Raw genomic sequence first — 20,527 nt, forward strand, 5'->3', positions numbered from 1 at the left:
CCCTGGCATTTAGACAGCTCTGTGCTGCCAGGCAATGCCAGATCCACTCCAGTGAGTGAAGGGTGTCTCCTTGCTTGGCCAAGAGCAGGTAGAGCAGCTGTCTCTGCTCCCTTAGGGACACTTTACTCTTCTCACTGACTGCTGAGTAAAGCCTTCATGGCCATCTCCTGTGGCAGTGTTGGTCCAGAGGCCTGAGCCTTTCTCACTGTCACCAGCTCCTTTTTCTCTCTCTGACTCTTCCCTTCTGAGTTGGGTTTATTTTGGTTTTGAGCTGATAGATGGATTAGCATTTATCACCAGGCTGACTACCAGAGGGCTATTAAAAGTCATTTGCAATGTAAATACTTTCGTCATCAACCACATTTTCTTTAGACTAAGGTTGACTTTTATGAATATTAAAGCCTTGTAGATGGGTTCAGCAAGTTTGTGGGAGTACGTCTGTCAGAGGGAGGGGGACTGGCTGCCTGCATTGTGCTGGGGAGGCAATCTGGATCCACCGAAGGGCAAAGGGATCTGGTGGCAGAGGGAGGGAAGTGGAGCATGAAAGGGTGTGTGAGGCAGAAAGAAAACCTGAGTGCCTTGAAGAAGGAGAGAAAGAAAGGAGAGTGAGCATGCGAGCATATGCAGGAGTGCATCTCTCTGTGAGCAGGATGGGAGGGTAGGCTTGGGCTGGAGTGTTTTTGCTGGAGTCTGGTCAAGACTGTCAGGCTAGGAGAGGACTTGTGGAAGGAAAGGGGAGAGCTGGCCAGAGCTGATGGGGAGCAGATTTGTCCCTGGCAGAGCTCAGTGCCAGAGGTGTGTGACTGAACTGGTACAAGCCCTGTGTACTACCAGGATGGGTGAGAACTGTTCCTTTACTTGATGGTGCCCTGCCATGAGTGTAGGGTTGCAGGACCAGCAATGAATTCCCCAAATCCTCCAGCAGACACAGCCTGGCATTAGTTGGTGTGCCAGGAGCCAGTGCTGGCTGCTGCTGTGGCTGCTGCATGTTTGAGTACAGTTACTGGGAATCTGTCAGGGATAATGGGTGGATGTTCCTGGGCTTGTGGGGAAAGCCAGAGTAAATGACCCATAACTGCTTTTCCTGCTCTTCAAAAATATTCGTCTCCTGTGCACTCAGCAGTGTAAGCACTCTGCCACAGGATGACTATGGATGGGAGCTGTCACAAGCCAAGGTGGAATATCAAGGTGGTCACTTGCCACTGGTTTCTGCGTATCCCACTTCAGAGGCAGAGGTGAGAGGAGTGGCTTTGTCTGTTCCTAGGTGTTTAAGGTGCTCTGGTGCAAGGGCAATTTTTGAGAGGAACATGATGGAGCGTTGCCAGCTGATAATGGAAGACTAGCTAATGCTGATTAGAAAGCAGGCACAGCAGAGCATGGCTGAAAAGAAAAAATAAGACAAAGAAGCCAGTCAAAAAAATAGAAGCTGGAAGTAGAGTGATGCAAAAAAATGGGAGATGTGCAGTTCCATGAAAAATAGCTCCAGGAGTATCCCAGATCCCTACAAGGTGGTGGATGCTGGGTTTACTGGCTGGTTACTCCCCCAGACCAAGCTGGGTCAGTCCAGCAGGATAGCAGGAATCTCAGACTGTCACAGGCCTTAATCCCAAAAAAGTAAGGAAGGCCCTTAGTTTGCTTGGGCCATTGACTATGAAGTCAAGTCAGCCCTTGGTTTCCTCCATGGGGAAACCACAAGTCTCTCCTGTCCCACCTCACAGCCTGTCACAATGTATGTGGCCAGGGTGGGAGCTGAGGTCTGATTCTGGAGTGGATTAACTGCTGTTCATGACCAGTGCTGACATGGCCCAGGAAAGAAGGTGATGTCACTTTGGTGGCATCAAGGGAGGCTGGTGAAACTCACTGGCAGCCCATGAGAAGGGAATGTGCGAATATGTCAAGCCAAAAGAAGCAAGTGCTGTCTTTAATTGGAATATGTATAGTGAGTCCAGGCTTTCAGAAATTCTGCTTCTGACTAATGAGTGCATATAGCTCAGCTAAGAGTTAGAAGTTGAAAAGTTTTGTATCCAATTTGGTTACACATTTTTATCTCCATGACTGATCAGCTTTGGAAGAAGACATCTCGCTGTTCATTACAGTCTTTTGTCTTTCTATGGGGACTTGTAGTTTGAAACAAGAGTCCAATCAAATAACCCAGCTCCAGTACAATCAAACTGTCTTTGAAGCAGATATTTCCTCAGTCTGATGAGTTCTCACAGAGTGTGACAAAAGTTTATTCACATTAATTTTTTTTTTTAGGGGGAAAGAAGGAGGAGGAGAGGGTGGTATTTATTTCAGGTCAGGAATCTGGATAAGGCAAGAGACTCCAAATAACTGGCTGGAGTCTTTGACGGGTTTTGGTCAGTAACTGCAAAAAGCCAGTGTGGGCAGATGTTAAGCTGAAAAGAGCCAGCAAAGCCTCATTGCCCTCAATGCAATCACTTGGCTCTACACCAGCCAACATTTGGAAAGCTTTGTCTTCTTGCTTCTCAAAGAAGACAGGAAGAAAAACAAATACAAGTTGACTGAACTCGCTAAAGAAATGCCAGAATGTGGACTATGGTGACCAAAATAATGGTGGTGCATCTGCTTCCCTGCTGTGGCAGGGGCCTCTTGGTGTGCAAAGGCAGCAGCAAATCCAAGTGCCAAAAGGCTTTAACCTTTTCAGGGCGCAGAGATGCACCTGGAGCAGGAGATGTGTCATCAGAGAAAATTGTCTGAATTACCTTAATAATGTTCTCTCTGCTGGAATTCAGAAATGTGTCTCTGTTTGCAGAGATAAGGTACCAGTTTGCAGGATCTAGGGGAAAGAGAGGTCCAGTCTGTGAACTGCACTCATCTTTTGATGAGACATTAGATGAGACACTGACTTAAAATACTGCACTTTTGTTAATTGTTACCTCCCAGAGCCAGAGAAGTACGAGAAGAGGGTGAGGGGGTGAAGGAGTGAACGGTGGAAATCCATCTGCTACTGTGATGACTCCAAAGGAGGGTTAAAGTGGGGCGTTTATTTGTTTGTGTGTGTCTATGCATGTGTGTGTGTGAGCCGAGCAGATGGGGAAATGATACCTGTGTGTGTCTGTGAGACAGCAAAAGTGAGAGGCAGAGGGTGGGTGAGGGAGTTGCCCTAGGTATAAAGTGGAGGGAAGGGGAAAGGTGTACGGGAAAGGGAAGGCTTTTTTCCCCCTTTTCCCCTTTATTTCTTCTTGTTTGACACTTTCTCATTACCAGAAGCCAGACCTGGTGGACAGTCAGTCAGCCGGCTGTGGAACTGCCTGATGAGTTTTTTTGTTCTGCACGAACACCCCAGTTCCGAGTGTTAGTGAGAGCCCGGCAGAGCTTTTTAGGGACAGAGGAAAGCGCCGAGACCTCCCTTGGCCCAGGCTGTGCCGGTCCCCGCTCTGCACCTCCCTGCTCCTCGCTCTCTGTCGCCTTGGCACGCCGGATTGGGATTTATCCCCGCCGGTGGCTGCCGTGGGGGGCAGCAGGGCCGGAGCCCGGCGCCGGGGAGCGGGCGGTCCCGGGAGCGCTGTCCGGGGTGCTGCAAGAGCGCTTCTGCACATCTGGCCCGCGGGGACGGGAGGCCACATCTGGGACGGGGGAAAACGGCGGCTTGGGGATCGGCAGCGGCTCCTGGCGTCGTGAGCCCCGGTGCGTGCTCGTGGCGGCGAGGGGGGCGCACATCTGGGGGCGACACATGTGGGGGCGACACATCTGGGAGCGGGGGAGGGCGGGGGCGGGGGGAGGAGGACAGGGCCGAGCCAGCAGCGCCGGGCCCTCCCCTCTCCCCGCCCCTCCGCCGCGCTCGGCGCCGCCGGGACCGGGAGCCGGGACCGGAGCCGGGACCGGAGCCGGGACCGGAGCCGGGCCATGCCAGCCGGAGCCCCCGCGGGCGCGGCGCGGCACCATGGCCGCTGAGAACCGCTCGGCGCCGGGCGGCGGCGCGCCCTGGGCTGGGCTGCCCGGTGAGTCGCTGCTCGGGGCTCCGTGTGCGCGGCGCGGGGGGCGCAGGGCATCCCCCGCAGGGTCCGGCGCGGGGGTGTCAGCATGGCTTTGGGGTGCATGGGGAGGGGGCTGCGCACCCCCGGGGGATGTGGCACGCGGTCGCCCCAGGAATGGGGGAGGTGTCTCTGCCAACTTTCCCACATTCCTGCGTCTCTCCGGGAACGCCGGGGTGCCCCGCGGGTCGGGACCCTCGCGCTGGTTCGCTGCCCCGGGGTGTCTGGAGCCGTGCAGCCCTACCAGGGCACCGGGGTGATGTATGTCTGGCACCCCCTTTCCCTGCTCCCATCCAGACCAACACCGTTCCCGGGATCCCGTCGCCCGAGGAACCTCGGGTCCCTCCTGTCACCCAGGAAACAGCCTTGCCAGCATCCTGAGTAGGGAATATGAGCAGCCTGAGGCTCCGGAGACAGGCACCCCCAGGAGGAAACCCAGGACGGGGGTTATTTGCTCCCCTGATGCCTTCTCTGGGAAGGAGACGTTCCTGGACAAGAAACTACCTGCACGCTTTCTTTGCTTCCCTCACTATTCCAACAAGAGCGACAGGGACAGGGCCCCGTATCTTTTGGACACTTTGTCGCCATACTGGGCAAGCCCCCCTGGCGCTTGTGGCCACCTCCCAGGACATGACTAGGCAGAAGTTTGCCCCCTCTCCACAAGGCCCTCTGCCAGGTTGGGCATTGTGAGGGACACAGATCTTGCCCACTCTCTCCCTCAGCGTGGATCTCATCTTTCCTTTAGCCCTTTCTGGTCCCGTTGCACCCTTCCTGCTGGTAGTGGCAGAGCTGCCCCGTGCTCCCTGTTGGCCCATAATGGACAAGAGTTGGGCAGCCCCACTCTTCTTTCTTTCCAAAATAATGACATTGGCTTCAAATCAGGGAACAGTTCTTGTCATTTTTTTTTTAATAAAAGCAGCACTGTCTTCTGTCTGACCTGTTTTCAACCCCTCTGATTGTGCTGTGGATGGATTTTTCTTTTCTTTGGAAAGCCCAAGGCTAGGGAGATACTTCCCAACCTGAGAAACAGCTGGTGTTCTCCTGTGCTGGTAGCTGGGTTCTGCTTGGGCATTTAGAGACTCCCTGCTTTATCACAACTACCTTGAGTGACCTCCAAGCGTGGTTTGACATCTGCCACAACTTGCAGAGTCAACAGTGGGGCCAGAAGAATTGCTACAATGCAGTTGGGTGGCTTGTTAATGCAGACGCTGTCTGTCGAAATACTCAGGTGCCAGGATCCCAGAGCCCAGGCTTTTGGTGAAACAGCACCAGAGACAATGCTTATGTTGAAATCACAGGTGACACCAAGATGCTTTCGCTCTCTCTACTGCTGGGCACCACCTCCTGCTTCCTAACACCCTAACTCCTGTGATCTGAGCACCTGCTGCTGCTCTCCAGCCTGGACTAGGCCCCCATGAGACATCCCAGCAAAGAGCAAGGCATCCAGTAGCGATCCTAATCAGCAACCCATCCCTGGTTCACCCTTGAGCCGGGATGGTGGCCAGCGGCGGGAGCCCTGGGTGTGGCGGGTGGGGATGGGAGCAGGTGTGCAGCAGTGGGCAGCAGCCCTGGTTCCCGCAGGAGCCAAGCCAATGTGCCCTTGCAGCAAGTTCCCAGGGCTGCTGGACAGAGCAGCAGTGGCCCTGGGAGTGACCTGATGAGTGGGCAGAGGAAAGCTGATGGGAGGAGGAGGAGAAGGGATACCGGTAAAAGTGGTTTGTTTATTCACACGAGGGGCGTACCCATCTCAGCGGGTCAGTCTGTTTTCTTTCATAGAAGAGAAATGAACTGAAATGATTAATTAATGCTGTGATCCAATTACTCTGAGTTTGCAGGAGGAGCATGGTTTTTCTCTCTTAACTGTCCCCACGAGCATCCCATTGATGTCAGGTTTTGTCATGGTTGGAGTTTTGTTGTTTTGTTGTTTAAAATTAAAATGACAAATATCTCCCCAGGAAAAAAAAAAAAAAAAAAGGAAAAAAGACAAAAAGACAAAAACAGGGAATAAAAATAGTGAGATCAGGAGGAGCAGCTGATGCAGAACAGTCCCCAGCACACCTTTGTGTTGATCCCTTCTCTGCCTGCCCTGCTGAGCCCTGACCAGCAGCATCCACAGAGGTGAAGAGGTTTGGTGAGCGCCCAGCCGAGGTGGCAGACACAGCTCTGCAAAGGCAGAGGGGAGAGCAATCATGAGAGAGGGAAATGGAAGCTGTTTGCAAGGGGCTGCTGCTTTCTGCATAAACACAGCTCCTCTTTCCACATGGACAGGCATGCAGCAAGTGTTTGTGTGTGCAAGCTGACCCCTTTTCCTTAGCACGCTAAGTCAGGGCTTCGATGGGCATCTTGCAGAGAAGTGAGCATTGTCCTTGAGCCAGTTGCTCCTCAGTCTGACACGGGTCTATGCCCTTATTGCTCTCCAGAAAGCCAAGGGAGGAGGTTTGCTTTGCATTTCAGTATCCATTCTGAGCTGTCTCTAAAACTGCGTGTTTAAAAGATGCTTGGGGGAGATGCAAGAGTGCAGGACCTGACACAGCGAGGAAATGGAAGTTTTGGACCAGATCATTCCCATATATTTCCTTCCTCTCCTCTCTTCACTCCCAGCCCATTCCCTGCTGACTGCTCTTTAGCCTGCCAAGCACCAGCACCCACCAAGAGTGTGCCAGGTACCGGCAGTGTGGCAGGACTCCACACCTGGGCAGTGTTGAAGCCTCTTGAGCTTGTGATTGGAACCACGCTAAATCTATCCTTCTTCTGAGGGATTTGTGCAACCAGTCAGAAAACAGACACCAGTTTTTAGGAAGACTTGTGTGCTCTCCTGCCCAGGGCCCTGGCAGACCAGGAGGAAAGGGTCTGAATGTGTGGCTGCTGTCCAGCTCACAGCCCAGTGGAGGAGTGTGCCAGCCTCGACCATCCCTGGGAGCACAACCCACCCTGACATCCTTTTAACCCTCTAGGCATGGCAGTCTTGCTGCATCCAGACCCTTGAACATACTGAGAGGGAACCTTGCCCTGTATTCAGACAATTCATTTGCTGAAGCTTCAAGGAATTAGGCACTTCCTGGACAAATTAATCTGGGCCAAGACTGGTCAGGCTGGCCCATGATTCCAGTATCTCGCTGGTGCATGAACACAGGGCAAGGTGTCTCATATGGATCCACCCCTGGAGGCATAGAGACCGAGTTTTATCAGGAGACTCACAACCGGTCCCTGTTCCCCCAACTAGAGACACCTGGGTGTTCTTGCTCTGTGTGCCTGTTGGCAGCCATCCCACCTTCCCTGCAGATCGATGCACTGGTCCTCTTGGGACTTGACTCTGTTCCAGGACAGCACCGTTTGACCTATCTTCAGACCCTGAGTCCCCTGGCGCTGTGAGCATAGCAAATGAGGCTCTGCTGGAGATGCTCCCCAGCTCCGCCCCTTGCGTGCCGGGCACAGCTGCTCACACCTTCGCCCCAGGGCTGCTCTCGGGACCCTCCAGAGATGCCTTCAGCCCTGAGGCCGCACGGCATGGAGGAGGAGCTCCAACAAAAGCTCAGTTTATACCTTATATGATGTAAGTTTGCTAAGAAAATGAAGATCACCAGCCTGTCCAGCCTGCAAATGCAATGGCTGTAGGCACAGTGCTTTGTCTCTCTGACAATCCCTGAAACTGTTGCGCGAGGTCCTGCAAATCACAGCTGTGTGAGTCAGTGTCTTTCTGCCTTGCTGTCACCCTGTCCCCATCATGCCTTTATGTCCTGTGCAATATGAGCTCCATTCTCACTCGGTGCATGAAGCAGTGACAGGGATGCCCAAGTGCCCTATTCCCTTCCCACCTTCTGCCCCAGTATTGGGCAGGTTGAAGTGGGTGGCTGCAGAGGAACTCTCCCACCTGTTCCAGTGACTCAGAGAAAGCTGGAGAGGGATATGGGGAAGCACAGTGCTGTTTTACTTATCTTCAAGAGCCTCAAAGAGAAGTTACATCCCAGGTCAGTTGGTGAAGGAGGGGCAGCAGCTAGGAATGTTGTCCTTTAAAGGCAGAACTCAGCACAAACCATGGAGCTCCTGGAGCGCAGCAGGCTCGGCCTGAGACGTCGGCATGTTACTGAGCTATTGAGGGTGGCTGTGCTTCTCCAGCCAAGAAAGCCAGGCAGAGAAGCAGCCCCTCTGCTACCACAACTGCTTTTAAATCTAGCATATTGTATAGCACCTTGCAGCTTGGCAGAGGAGGCAGTGTGGTCTGACATCAGGAGCCTCAGCTGGAAGTGTCTGGAGGTGCAATGTCATCAGCAGCGTTAAGGCTCCTGGTGAAGTTGGTTTGCACTGGCCAGTTAAGGGGTTAATGCATTCAGCCTCTTTAAGCAGAATTAGATTGATTTGTCTGTGGGAAACTCAGCTGCAGTTGTGCAACACCGAGATCTGAAAACATGAGTCTGCAGACACGATGTCCCGGGCCCCTGCATCCGCTCCAGGTCACAGAGCAGCTCTCCAGAGGCCTCCATGGCGCCATGCTTCACTGACCCCACACTTGCAGACCCTCCCAGTGTTGATGTTAGCTCCCAAGTCCTGGGCAGTGTGGCAGGCTGGCTTTGCTGAGGAGGGATGAAGATCCTTGAGGGATGTTTGCATGACCAAGATGGGAAGAAGAGTGCCCGGCATCTCACAGTCTCTAGTGCCTCTGGGGTAGCTTGGATCCCTTCTCTGCTGACAGTTACATCATGTGCAGTCTCAGATAAAAAAGTGCCAAAATGTGCGCATGCCAAAAAAGTGCATGCATGTGTACAGAGAGGAGCGGAGAGCAAGGAAACCCTGCTGGCATTTGCCTTTGCCTGAAAACAGGCATGAATTTCCTGGCCTCAGACCTGCCTTTCTGCAGCACGTAGGAGCAGTGTCTAGCATGGTGGTCTCTACACTTCTTGCAGAGCTCAGATAACTCACCAAGGCCCATAAGTGATGCTCAGCTCATGAAACCCTCTGCTACTATGAGCTACTATAGTAGCTGCAGTCCCAGGCAATGAGATGGCTAGAAGCCCTGCCCTGTGCTGTGGGGCGCTGCCTGAAGCGTTAGTGTGGGGTGAGCAGCACCGCATCCCTGAGCAGCCCGAGCTGCATCCCCACCCTACGGCTCGTGGGGACCCTGGGGGAAAAAAGGGTGAGTGTAGAGTGCTGTGGGTCTCTGCATGGGGGTCAGCCCTTGCTTTATTCAGCACCTGCATGACAGGCTGGGGATCACCATCCTGCAGTGGGAAGGGTGGCTCCAGGCAGAGCTGGGCTGGCTGAGCCAGAGAGCTGCAGCCCAAAAAGGTTTCCAGCTCCAGCACAGCTCCCACTCTGCCCAGCAAGGAGCTGCTGGGAGCCTCCAGAGGAGGCAGCAGGGAGAGGTTTGCAGGCAACGTCTCTGTGTGAGGCCTCTCCTTCTCAAAAGATTTTCTTTGGACTTTTCTGTGGAGGAGATAGGTAATGCCTCCCTGGCAGACTGAGACTATTCCCACCTCCTTCTTCTCTGTCCCTCCCTTTCTCTGTTGCCACCATGGATAGGGATTTCCTAACTGCTCTCCTCCCCTGGCACCCTGACCCCCACACTTTCCATTCTGCTTGTCCATGCCCTGGGCTCTCCTGCCACCTTCTGCTACACTTCCTCTTCTTCACTCTCTTTGCTCAGCCATCACATCCAAATCCTCTGGCAGATCATATGGCCAAATGGGGTCTAATATTTTCAGTTTCCTTTTTCATTAGCACCTCAAAGATTCCCATCTTCTATCTGCCCCCAAGACTAGGGCTCTCATATACACATCCATACAGCAGGATTCTTGCTTCTGACTGATTTTCTGCCCTTGGCTCAGGGCATTAGCTGTTTTCTCTCACCCATTGCTTAGCTGGCTCATTTGTCCTCTCAAAGCCTTGCAGAGCTTTGCACTGCTTCATGGGGCAAGGGGCTCTTGTTTCCATTGTCACATCTTTAAAGTTTCAGGTGAGTACCTTGCTGTTTGCTCCGTGTGGTGCCTCAGTTCTGGGATGAGTTACAGAGAGACGTGTTCCCCCTGCCCTCCTGACACCCATGTTCTGCCAGAGCAGCACTGCATCTCTGACTGTCCAAGCTGCATGCCCACCCTACGGTTCATGGAGACCCTGGGGGGCAAAGAGTGAGTGCAGGGTGCTGCAGGTCTCTGCATGGGGGCCAGCCACTGCTTTATACAGCACCAGCCCTGGCACCCGGGACAGGCCGGGGGGGCAGATCCCCCAGCTAGGGACCTGGCATGGGAACCTGTGGCTGTATGCGGCCGTGGCAGGGTGAGGGAGCTTCCCTACAATTGGCTTCCCCAAAAGAGCCAAGTCCTTCCCCCTTGCCATCCCCTGGGGCAGGGGGAGCTGCTCTTCTAAGCAAACAGCTCTTAGGTGTTGCAACACTTGCCCCTCTATCCCTCCTCCACCATTCTCTCTCCCACGGGCATCTGGTCCTGGCCACTAACCTCTCCCTGGGAAGAGCCCAGCTAATCCAGGCAGTCACTTGTTGCTGTAATCCTCTCTCTCTCTCTCCCCTCCTTCCTGGATGCTGTCTGGTCCCAGAGCCCTTCCCGGCAGTGGGACCTGTAGCTGGAGCGGGGCTGCCTTGAAACAGCTGGGTTCTGTTAAAGCTTCAGCCCAGGCATATAAAAGAACATGAGCATCTCTCTGAGGCAGAGAGCATTAATGCAGTGGATGGGAGGGGAGAAGTGTGGCTCCAGCCCAGGCTCAGCTGGAAGCCCAGCACCTTTCTGGCTCAGCGACATGGGCTGAGCTTTGCCACCAGCAGGGAGCTGCAGCCCTGGGGCGGCCGAGGCAGAGGGCACTGGAGGGAGGGCACTGTGTCCCCCTCGTCCCGCCCCGCCATGCCGCCGTGCTGAGCCTTCTCCCCCGGGATGTTACCATCGGAGCCGGCGTGGGAGCTGCTGGGGAGCCGCCGGTGCCTGGGAGCTGCAGGCTGGGCACAGCAGGGTAAGGCTGGGCTTTGGCTTGCGTGGCATTTGCCGTGCACACTTGCTAGTAGCGTTCCACTCATAGGCTATTTATTTGGCCTAATAATTGGGTGACAGGTGGTTAATTAATTGTCAGAATGACCGGTGTGCTGATAGGCTATTTATAGGAGTGACCTTTCAAGTACTTTTTAAAAAAAACATTTCTCACTGGCTTGCTTCTTGTCTGGTAATGCTGTGGATAAATGGCATGCGGCCCCTTACAGTCTGCAAAGGGCACATTAGGGATACAGGCAAGTGCTTGGGGGACAGTTTGGGCAGGTGGTGCAGCTGTGCCTGCTGTGGAATGCTGGTGAGCCTGCTGGGCTGGGCACTACCTGCAGGAGCAGCTCAGCAGCCACAGCTCCGACCTGCGAGCGCTTCCCACAGCCGGGTCCAAGCCACCTTGGACGCCGTGCCTCGGCTTTACTCTGAAAGCCAGCATTAACCACATAGGTACAAGCAGCAGTGAAGGCAGGGAGGCTCCTGGCTTGCTTGGGAGGGTGGTGGGGTTACCCAGCTGCAGCACTCCCTTCTGGCCCTGAACACAGCAAATTTTCCAAACCTGATGCACAAACATGTGTCAGGCACGGGAGGGTCCTCTGGCCCCCTCTCCTCCCCCTGAAAGCTGGCTGCTCCTGTGCCACTGAGCTTACTGCTTCTCCAGTGACTCCAGGAAAAGCTATCAGAGGTTCTTAACTTGTGGGGATGGAGGAAATTGCTTTGCCTCATGAGGACCAGTTGAATAGCGGAGGAAGAAAGAAGAATAAATTATTCAATGGAAAAATCAAATGCTCAGAACCACCCTATATGTACTGACAAGAAACAATTCCTGCTCCACAATGGCTCAGATCTCCTCTGGAGCAGGATAAGGACTTCAGAGGGGTAAAAGCACAGCCACCAGCTGGAACTTGGAGGGCAGAGGGAGCCCTGGCATTTTAACACAACAGATCCTGCTGGCCTCTCATCTTTTTCTGTTTTTCTAGTTGTTTATTGCCTTCATCATTCCAATGCAGAGGCACAGGAGCAGACCAACACCAACCCTCCCCTTGCCAGACACAGGGCCTGCCCTCGGTCTTCTCTCATATGTTGTATTTCTAAGATGCCTTCCAGTATCTAGGAATTCTGTTTTCACATTCTGAAGGGTGTGAATCTGTCAACCAGAACAACCCCTCACTAGTTGTGAAATGGTGCCATGATTCAGGAACTAATTAACAGCTATTAGATAATGCAATTAGCGCCACAAACTGCCACCCTACACCCTAAGTATACCTTCCCTTTGTGAGCGTGAGCCATAAATGTCTGGCATCTTCTGTTCCCTCTCTTGTCTCCCTCCTCTCCTCTCCTCCTTGTGGTGGTGGCTGCACAAACTGCCCAGCCCCACATCACATCAGCAGTTTGACCTGACAGGATTAATCACATTTAGACTTTTACCCTCCCTGCACTTTTAGGAAGGCCAAGACAAACAGGGGGCTGGCAGTAGGCTGGCCGGGTTCTTTCCAAATGTGATACCAAAGGTGATGTGCCCGGGCCCAGCCTTTGGCACCCAGACAGAGCAGGGGGTGATGTGTGCCTTCTCCTGGAATGTGCCTGTGATAGAGGGGGCCACCTTCCCTCCCTCTTGGAGACAGGCAGCACTCAGAGTCCCAGAGGATCCATCCAGCCAGTAGCTGACAGCCACAGCCCCTCCATCCTGTCCCTGGGTTCGAGGTCGCTTTCAGTTTTGCTGTTGCTCCAAACCCATTTCCTCTGGGAGCAGCTCACGCTCATAGGTGTCCGCTAAAGCACGGCGTTCTCTGATTCTTCTCCCTGTACACATCTTCCTCCCCAGACTGGTGTGCAAGCGTGGGGCTTGCTTTATGATGGGTTCCTTGCAGAGCTCTGCTCAGTCCCAGAGGCTTTGCTTCAACTGCATGTGAACCAGACATGGCTTTGCACCCAACTTGCACCTGCTGCCTGAGTATCCCCAGCCCTGAAGATGATGCTGGGATGAGGGCAGTGTCAAAACTCTGGTGGTGATGTGGGATAGGGGGTGTGGAGCAGAGGGAGGCTGTGCAGTACAGGGATAACAGGCAGGGAATGTGGGGCAGCAGGGCTGCTTGCTCCAGGAGATCATCCCACAGCTTGAGGTGCCACCATCACATGGGTGTGTGTGAATACCAGCCTCTCCCATTGCCTTTGCTGTGCTGGTGCAGAGAGTGGCCAGCCCCTTCCACACAAGGAGCAGCAGGGGTGGGAAGGAGCTAAACCCTCCATCCCACATGAGCTGAGTGCACAGCAGGTGCTCAGTCACGAGCTGCAGCCGATGGAGCACCAGCCTCCAGCTACTGCAGATTCTTGGGTACAGGATGGTCACCAGCAGCCCATGACAGGGCTTTCTCCTCTCCTCTCTGGCAAGAGGCTGTGAGGCAGTTCGTAGGAGCTGACAAGCTGAGAAGGCTTGCTGGAGAGGCATGAGGTGCATCAAGGAAATAGCAGGAGTTTTCTGCTGTGGTCTCGAGTGTCACCCTGTGACAGAGTACTGGCTTTGCTCTTGCTCTGGAGTTGAATCCTCACACTAGAGGGGTCACACCCATGATTGCAGGTAGCAGTGGAGACCCCGCTGTGCCCACTGCCTGCAGTAGTTGGGTCCCACCCAAATTATAATTTTCTCTGCTTGAATCTGTGGCTGTGTGGGAAGGGAAAGGTATTTCCCTTGGGGACCACTGCTGCAGCCACAGAAACTCTTGGACCAGAGGATTCTATCAGTAAAGAGTTGGAGTCTCCCAATGGCTTTGATGGAGAGGAAAAAACCAGCTGTAAATCACTGCCAAAGTCTGAGGGAGTTTGCTGTAGCTGGCTGGTGCAAGCAGGTGTGGGAGAGCAGCCACTGAGCACTGCAGACAAAGAATGGTTGTGTGCAGGCTGAAAAGCCAATTGGTGTCACAGGTAGGTAGGGGTTTCAGCCCCAGGAGCCCTTCTGAAGTGATCTCTCAGCTTTGTCGAGGCCATATCTCCTCCCTGTCTGTGGTGTCATCATGAAAGTAGGGTGCAAAAGGCAATGGAGACAGAGAGGGGGATGTAGGATGGGGGCTGTGAAGGGAGAGAGAGAAGTGCACTCCTGCAGGTGCAGGGAGCAAGCACTGGGCACTGGAGTACATACGGAAGGCATTTAGTGGAGAGACACCAAGTTCTGGAGAGGTCCCTTGGTGTCTGCTGTCAGCACTGGGAGCAGAGATGTGGCTGGCATGAGGGTGGGGATGGTGTCACACTGGTGAGTTTGTTGCAGCTTCACAGCTTTCCTGTGTGCTCTCTCCATCTTTGGACACATGATAGGGATGCAGACAGAGATGTGACTGCCTGAGGGCTGTGCCCCCACCCAGGCCCTTCCCACGTAGCCTGGATGCTCTCTATTCCTAGTGCCCGTACAGGCATGATTCATGGCTTGTCAGCTACACACACTTATGAAATTTGTAGCATCTTTGGCCCTTTCCCAGCTCCAGACTGGGCTGCCTCCTCTGCTGGAAGACAAAGGCAGTGCCAAGCGGTCCCAGTGAGTTCAGAGAAGGTTTTGGGGGCAGAAGAGTGAGACAGGGGGGTAGAGAGCAGAAAATGGGAAAGAAGGGATGCCTGGTGGTCTGGGGTATGGCAGAGAACAGCCAGGGGATCTGAGGCGAGGGTGAGCGGTGTACACAGCTCCCAGCTCGCACTGTTGCTCTGTCTGTGTTGTATGTTATCTTCACACCTTTAAGAATTTTCAGTCTTCCTCCTTCTCTCACACAGGGGGTTACTTTATTTTTGCTGTTAGGTGAAGGCTTATTTTCACAGCGCACAGTGTTTAAGCCCTGCGCCCAGTTGCCTCTGCCTCCTCACACCAGTTTGCAGCATGACCTCTGGGTGGCATCCAAAGGCACTCCTGTGGGGCTGCCGCAGCCTTTCCTCCCGGTCTTGGGACACGGACAGAACAGTTCGGGGTTGAGATGGACTTTTCTTACTTTGGGTAACTGAGAACACAAACCTCTGTCAAGGCTGATAGTTAATTAGACACGCTTAGAAGAGGATGCCAGTTTATGAACAAAAGTGAGAAAACTGAAACCCACATTTTAGCAGAGACGATGGAAAGGTTTCTTTTCAAGACTTTTAAATTCTTCTTGGAAGAGCTGGGGTAGATGTCTGCATGATTGCTAGCTTGTCTGATCAGTTTGATTAGCTGTTACAAGAATGACAGTTAAATCTCCCCATCTCACCAAAGTGAAGAAATTAAAACTCATTTCAATTGTACTGCAACCAACCCCCAAACTGCCATGATTATATATTTCTAAGCCCTTTTATACACTTATCACCTTTTCTCACATCCCTGGCTGGGTGCCCAGGAAGGATGGCAGCAGGAAATTCTTTCCCTCTCCCCTGATGCATCTTTGATGCATCCCTTGTGCCCAGAGCTGGGTGCAAAGATGGGCAGTGCTACCAGGCTTCCTCACCCCATCCATATCTGGTATGTAGCATCTACCAAAGGGCACTGCTTTATTTTAAAAGCCTTTTGTCTTCACAGACACACTGAGAGGATAATGGTAGAGCAGTATTTCTTTGTCCCTCACCCACTTCTTTCCCTTGTACCTGTAAGAGGAGCTCCACCACTATCGCAGCTGTAGCCTTGCTAAAGCAGAAGCTGCCTAAACGGCTGCATCAGACCCTGGCTTTAGCATCTCAGCAGCCACATTTTCATTTAATTACACCTGTATCTCTTTAGAAAGTACTTATATTAAAAACTTGGCTATTTGCTGATGGCAGACATCTCCTACTCTCACCACAAATGAAAGACAAGGGCTTTTCTTTTCGAATAATTAAAATAGACAAATTGATCTCAAAGCCTGCCAGACCCTGTTTGGAAGAGGTGCATGTTTCTGGCATGTTTATATATTCAGCAAAATCAGCTTCAGGACTCCATGGGGCTGAACCCCTGCCCTGGGCACCAGGAGGAACTGCTGGAGGGGCTGCCCTTGATGGTCTGGCAGGGTTGGGATGCCCCCAAAAAGCCAGGGTGAGGCTGGTGAAGGCCCATCAGGTTTTGGGGGCCTAGATGGCATAGGAGAGGCAGGTTCAAGGGGAAGCTCTTCTGTCCAGCCCAACTCCCTCAGTGCCTTTGCTTTTCCTTTGCCTTCCAGGAAATTCCCTTTCATCTCAACACAGCACTTCTCATCTATTGATTTTTTTTTAAGGTCCATTCTACTCTTACCTTGGGTGATTAACCACAGGCATCTTGGTTTGGATGAAGACAGTAATTCTGTCCATAATTCTCATCACTTTTCATAACTAATTCCATGTATCACACTGAGGTGTCTAACTCCACACCATACATCTCCATGGCCTGGGTGGCTACAGCTGTACTGTGATGTGGGACTGGGGGAAGGGGCCATCCCTTCCCAGCATCACTGACTGATGGCACTTGTGCAGCTCCCTCCCCCTCCCAAGCTGCTGTGCTGTGCATTGCGCCACACCAAATTGCCCATCTTCAGCCTTTCTCAGCTTTTCAGCATCTGTATCTCAGCAGTGTCACCCTTTGGTCAGGGCCACCTCTGTTGGACAGGCTGGTGCCCCTGGTAAGATGCTGTGGGACTCACATAAGCTGTGGTGTAACTTGCTGTTTTCCTTCTCCCAGATTTCATCTTCCAGAAGGAGCTGTTTGCTGCAAGAGACACAGGTGAGCCAAGCAGACCACAGCACAGGCGTTGTGGATTAGGCCCCTCTTGGGGAGTGCTTTGGCAAGGTCAGCGGGACATGCCTGAGGCATACCATGAACCTGCTCTTGTCCCTGGGGCAGGGCACTGGCTCCATGCTGTGCTGTTCTGGCAGTGAGTGCTGTGTGTGCCTCCCCCCTGGGCTCTGCAGTCCTCTTTCCCCCAGCCCTCTGGCCTCCCTGTGTGCCTTTCTGGGGCACACAAGGTTTTGCTCCCACTGGGATATGCAAAGAAGGGACCATCACACCCTGGGCCTACAAAGAAGGGACCATCACATGCTGGACATGGGACTGTCCTAGCCCCATTCCTGCTTCTCTCCCTGCAACTCGTGTATCTCCTCTACTGCTAAACAGGGAGACAAAAAAATGCCTCAAACGGCCTCCTGGAGTGGCAGAGAGAAGTCCAGGAATGTCAGGAGATTTTTTGAGCACTAGCCAACAGCAGTGCTGGCCTGGGAAACTGAGGAAATGCTGCCAGGGCAGGCTGGCAGATCTGATATTCTCCCTTTCTGTCCTCGCTCTCCTTGCAGATCCCATGCACAACCTCTCTGCTCAGCCCTGGCAGGCAAAGATGGCCAACCTGACCTATGACAACTTCACCCTGGGCAATCACTCTGAGGTGGCCCTGCAGCCTCCCACCAACTACAAGACAGTGGAGCTGGTTTTCATCGCCACTGTCACCGGCTCACTCAGCCTTGTCACTGTGGTGGGGAACATCCTGGTGATGCTCTCCATCAAGGTGAACCGCCAGCTCCAGACTGTCAACAACTATTTCCTCTTCAGCCTGGCCTGTGCAGACCTCATCATCGGGGTCTTCTCCATGAACCTCTACACGGTCTACATCATCAAAGGCTACTGGCCACTGGGGGCCGTGGTGTGTGACCTGTGGCTGGCTCTGGACTATGTGGTGAGCAATGCCTCTGTCATGAACCTGCTCATCATCAGCTTTGACCGGTACTTCTGTGTCACCAAGCCCCTGACGTACCCGGCCAGGAGGACCACCAAGATGGCAGGGCTAATGATTGCAGCTGCATGGATATTATCCTTCATTCTCTGGGCTCCTGCCATCTTGTTCTGGCAGTTCATTGTGGGCAAGAGGACAGTCCCCGAGAGGGAGTGCTACATCCAGTTCCTCTCCAACCCAGCGGTGACATTTGGCACAGCCATTGCTGCTTTCTACCTGCCTGTGGTCATCATGACGGTGCTGTACATCCACATCTCCCTGGCCAGCAGAAGCAGGGTAAGGAGGCACAAGCCTGAGAGCAGGAAAGACAGGAAAACCAAGTCCCTCAGATTCCTCAAGGGCCCCGTGGTTAAACAGAACAACAATAACTCTCCCAAGAGGGCCGTGGAGGTGAAGGAGGAGGTGAGGAATGGGAAAGTGGATGACCAGCCATCTGCACAGACAGAGGCCACTGGCCATCAGGAGGAGAAGGAGACATCCAATGAGTCCAGCACCGTCAGCATGACCCAGACTACTAAAGACAAGCCCACAGCAGAAATCTTGCCAGCAGGGCAAGGACAGAGTCCAGCGAACCCCCGGGTGAACACAACTTCCAAGTGGTCCAAGATTAAGATTGTCACCAAGCAGACTGGGACTGAATGTGTCACCGCCATTGAGATTGTCCCAGCTAAGTCAGGTGCCTCTAACCACAACTCCCTGGCCAACAGCCGCCCAGTCAACGTTGCCAGGAAGTTTGCCAGCATTGCCAGAAGCCAAGTACGGAAGAAGCGCCAGATGGCTGCCCGAGAGAAGAAAGTCACCCGAACCATATTTGCCATCCTGCTGGCCTTCATACTCACATGGACGCCCTACAATGTGATGGTCCTCATTAACACTTTCTGTGAGACCTGCGTGCCCGAAACAGTGTGGTCCATCGGCTACTGGCTCTGCTATGTCAACAGCACCATCAACCCAGCCTGCTATGCCCTCTGCAACGCCACTTTCAAGAAAACCTTCAAGCACCTTCTCATGTGCCAGTACAGGAACATTGGCACAGCCAGATAAACTGGTACTCAGGGACCACTTCAGTAACATTATGGAAACCCTTCCCTTTGCCTCCTTTGCCAGCGGGGGTTCTTCTGCTCCCCACTCACAACAGTGCAGACTGTGCAGTGATTGCAGATGATGCCCTTCATCCAACGCTGACAAAAATCCGAGGTGTCTCTGAGCTGCAGGTCCTTCCAGTCACCCTGGGCCTGGGGACTAGCTCAGGGACCCACCGGGAAAGCCAGAGGCAAGAGGAGATGTGGTCACCAGGAGCCCTTCCCAGCTCCACGCTCTTAAGATTGGCCAAATGGCATCAGTGTTTTTCCTAAGACTGGATGTACCTTTTTCCCCAGCTGACTATCTCCAAGGTATCAGAGCTTGTCTGCATGCAGATGGGCTAATGCTGGATGCTTTCCATTGGCTTCTAAAGTGTTTATTACCCAAGAAATGAAAAGAAACCCGGGTCAAACATTTGCTAGGCATCTTGGACCAGGCTGGCTCAGGCATGCTAATGAGGACTCCTGCTGGCCCAGCCAGGCCCCCTGCAAAGGCAGTCAAGATTGGACCCTAACAGATGTGGCAAGATGCTTCCTTTCCCTTGAGAGTGCCATTGGACATCCTCACCCAGGGACCTGGGGCAGAATTTTTCCCTGGGCTCTGGCTCTGCTCTCCCCTTCACACACTTTCTGCCCTCAGACAGTAATTTGCTGAAAGACAGACAGACAAACCAAGCATTTCACTCCTGGATGAGGAGTGTGAAACCCAGTCGCCTCTGACAACAATGGAAACTAAAACTGCAAAGAAAAGAAGTGGTGTGGTGCAGGACTTCGCTCCACAGCCCTGGGGGAATGGGGGCCCTGAGAAGTGGGCAACAGTGACTGTGAAAATAACTGTTCTTGGGAGGGACCGGGGGGAGCTGGGGGTCTCAGAAGAGGGTGGGAAGAGGGTCTGCAATGTGGCCAAGGTGTCCCGTGTCTCATCCGGGCCATGAGCAGGTCCCTGCTCTCCCCACAGTGGGTGTAGGAGGCCTGATGCACGGCTCTGGAGGCAGGAGAGGATGATGGTGGCCTCCAGCCCCACTCCTGCCCTGAGTGCAGGGGGCTCCTCCAGGGAGGCTGAAGGAGCCAGTTGCTGAGCTTTGTAAATGGATGTAATGCTGTCATGGGTGTTGCGGCAGAGCCCTCAGCATGCGGGCTTTAGCCAGCGTCTCCAGCCTCCTCCCAGCCCACCCGTGTGTGCAACCCAGAGCACCCTGGCGCAGCTCCCTAGCTTCTCCCAAAGCCAGGTGGAAGCCTTGGTGGACACAGCCAGGTGCAGGCAAGGGATGGGATGGGGCCACTCTAGTGCTGGCAAACTCTGTGTCCATATGTCCTTCCCGTCCTCATGCCAGGGTGCAACTCGCAGAAAGGCTGCCCCAACCCAGATGGGAACCCCTCCAACACTGCCTTTAGGGGTACCCAAAATGCCTGGTGGGTTTCTGGGTATTTTTAAATGGTTACAACTGCAGCCCAACACACTCCAAGACAAATAAAGACCTTGGATCAGGAAACTAATGGCCATGGTGTGAGGAATGAATGAGTCATCACCCGGGTGGCTCCTTCCCTGCTTCCCAGTGTCACCCACTGGTGATATTTCCTGCAGTCCATCCCTTCTGCCAAGATTAAGGGGGATGGGGGCAGCCTGAAGTGTTGGCTGTGAGGTCTAGTGCTTTGTTCAGGACCACGTGCATGTGGCATCCAGGCTACCACCACCAGCTGCCATGGTAACTTCACTGCTGGTGCCAGTGGGGTCAGCACACCTGGGGTTTCCTGGGGCTTCCAGCACAGCAGTACCTTGTGGGGACAACAGGGGCATT

At 53.5% G+C, this 20,527-nt stretch overlaps 1 protein-coding gene across 2 annotated transcripts; it reads left to right on the forward strand.

Moving 5' to 3' along the window:
• The first annotated feature begins 3,835 nt into the window (after positions 1-3,835).
• On the forward strand, positions 3,836-20,215 carry CHRM4 (cholinergic receptor muscarinic 4). Of its 2 annotated transcripts, none has more exons than XM_058847448.1 (3): positions 3,836-3,962; positions 16,605-16,646; positions 17,213-20,215. In XM_058847448.1, the coding sequence occupies exons 1-3, from the start codon at positions 3,905-3,907 to the stop codon at positions 18,688-18,690; spliced, it is 1,578 nt and encodes a 525-aa protein (XP_058703431.1). In that variant the 5' UTR covers positions 3,836-3,904; the 3' UTR covers positions 18,691-20,215. The 2 variants fall into 2 exon arrangements, with proteins under 2 accessions (XP_058703431.1, XP_058703423.1); XM_058847440.1 differs by lacking the exon at positions 3,836-3,962 and adding an exon at positions 10,695-10,949.
• The last annotated feature ends 312 nt before the right edge of the window (positions 20,216-20,527 follow it).

Source organism: Poecile atricapillus, chromosome 1, assembly GCF_030490865.1.
Source record: "Poecile atricapillus isolate bPoeAtr1 chromosome 1, bPoeAtr1.hap1, whole genome shotgun sequence".
Classification (NCBI taxonomy): domain Eukaryota; kingdom Metazoa; phylum Chordata; class Aves; order Passeriformes; family Paridae; genus Poecile; species Poecile atricapillus.

Excerpts from the sequence above, each read along its gene's own strand:
- CHRM4 (XM_058847440.1), top strand. The coding sequence starts at position 10,874 with ATGTTACCATCGGAGCCGGCGTGGGAGCTGCTGGGGAGCCGCCGGTGC. Across the intron at positions 10,950-16,604 it reads TGCAGGCTGGGCACAGCAGG|ATTTCATCTTCCAGAAGGAG; the intron begins GTAAGGCTGGGC and ends TCCTTCTCCCAG. Across the intron at positions 16,647-17,212 it reads GTTTGCTGCAAGAGACACAG|ATCCCATGCACAACCTCTCT; the intron begins GTGAGCCAAGCA and ends CTCTCCTTGCAG.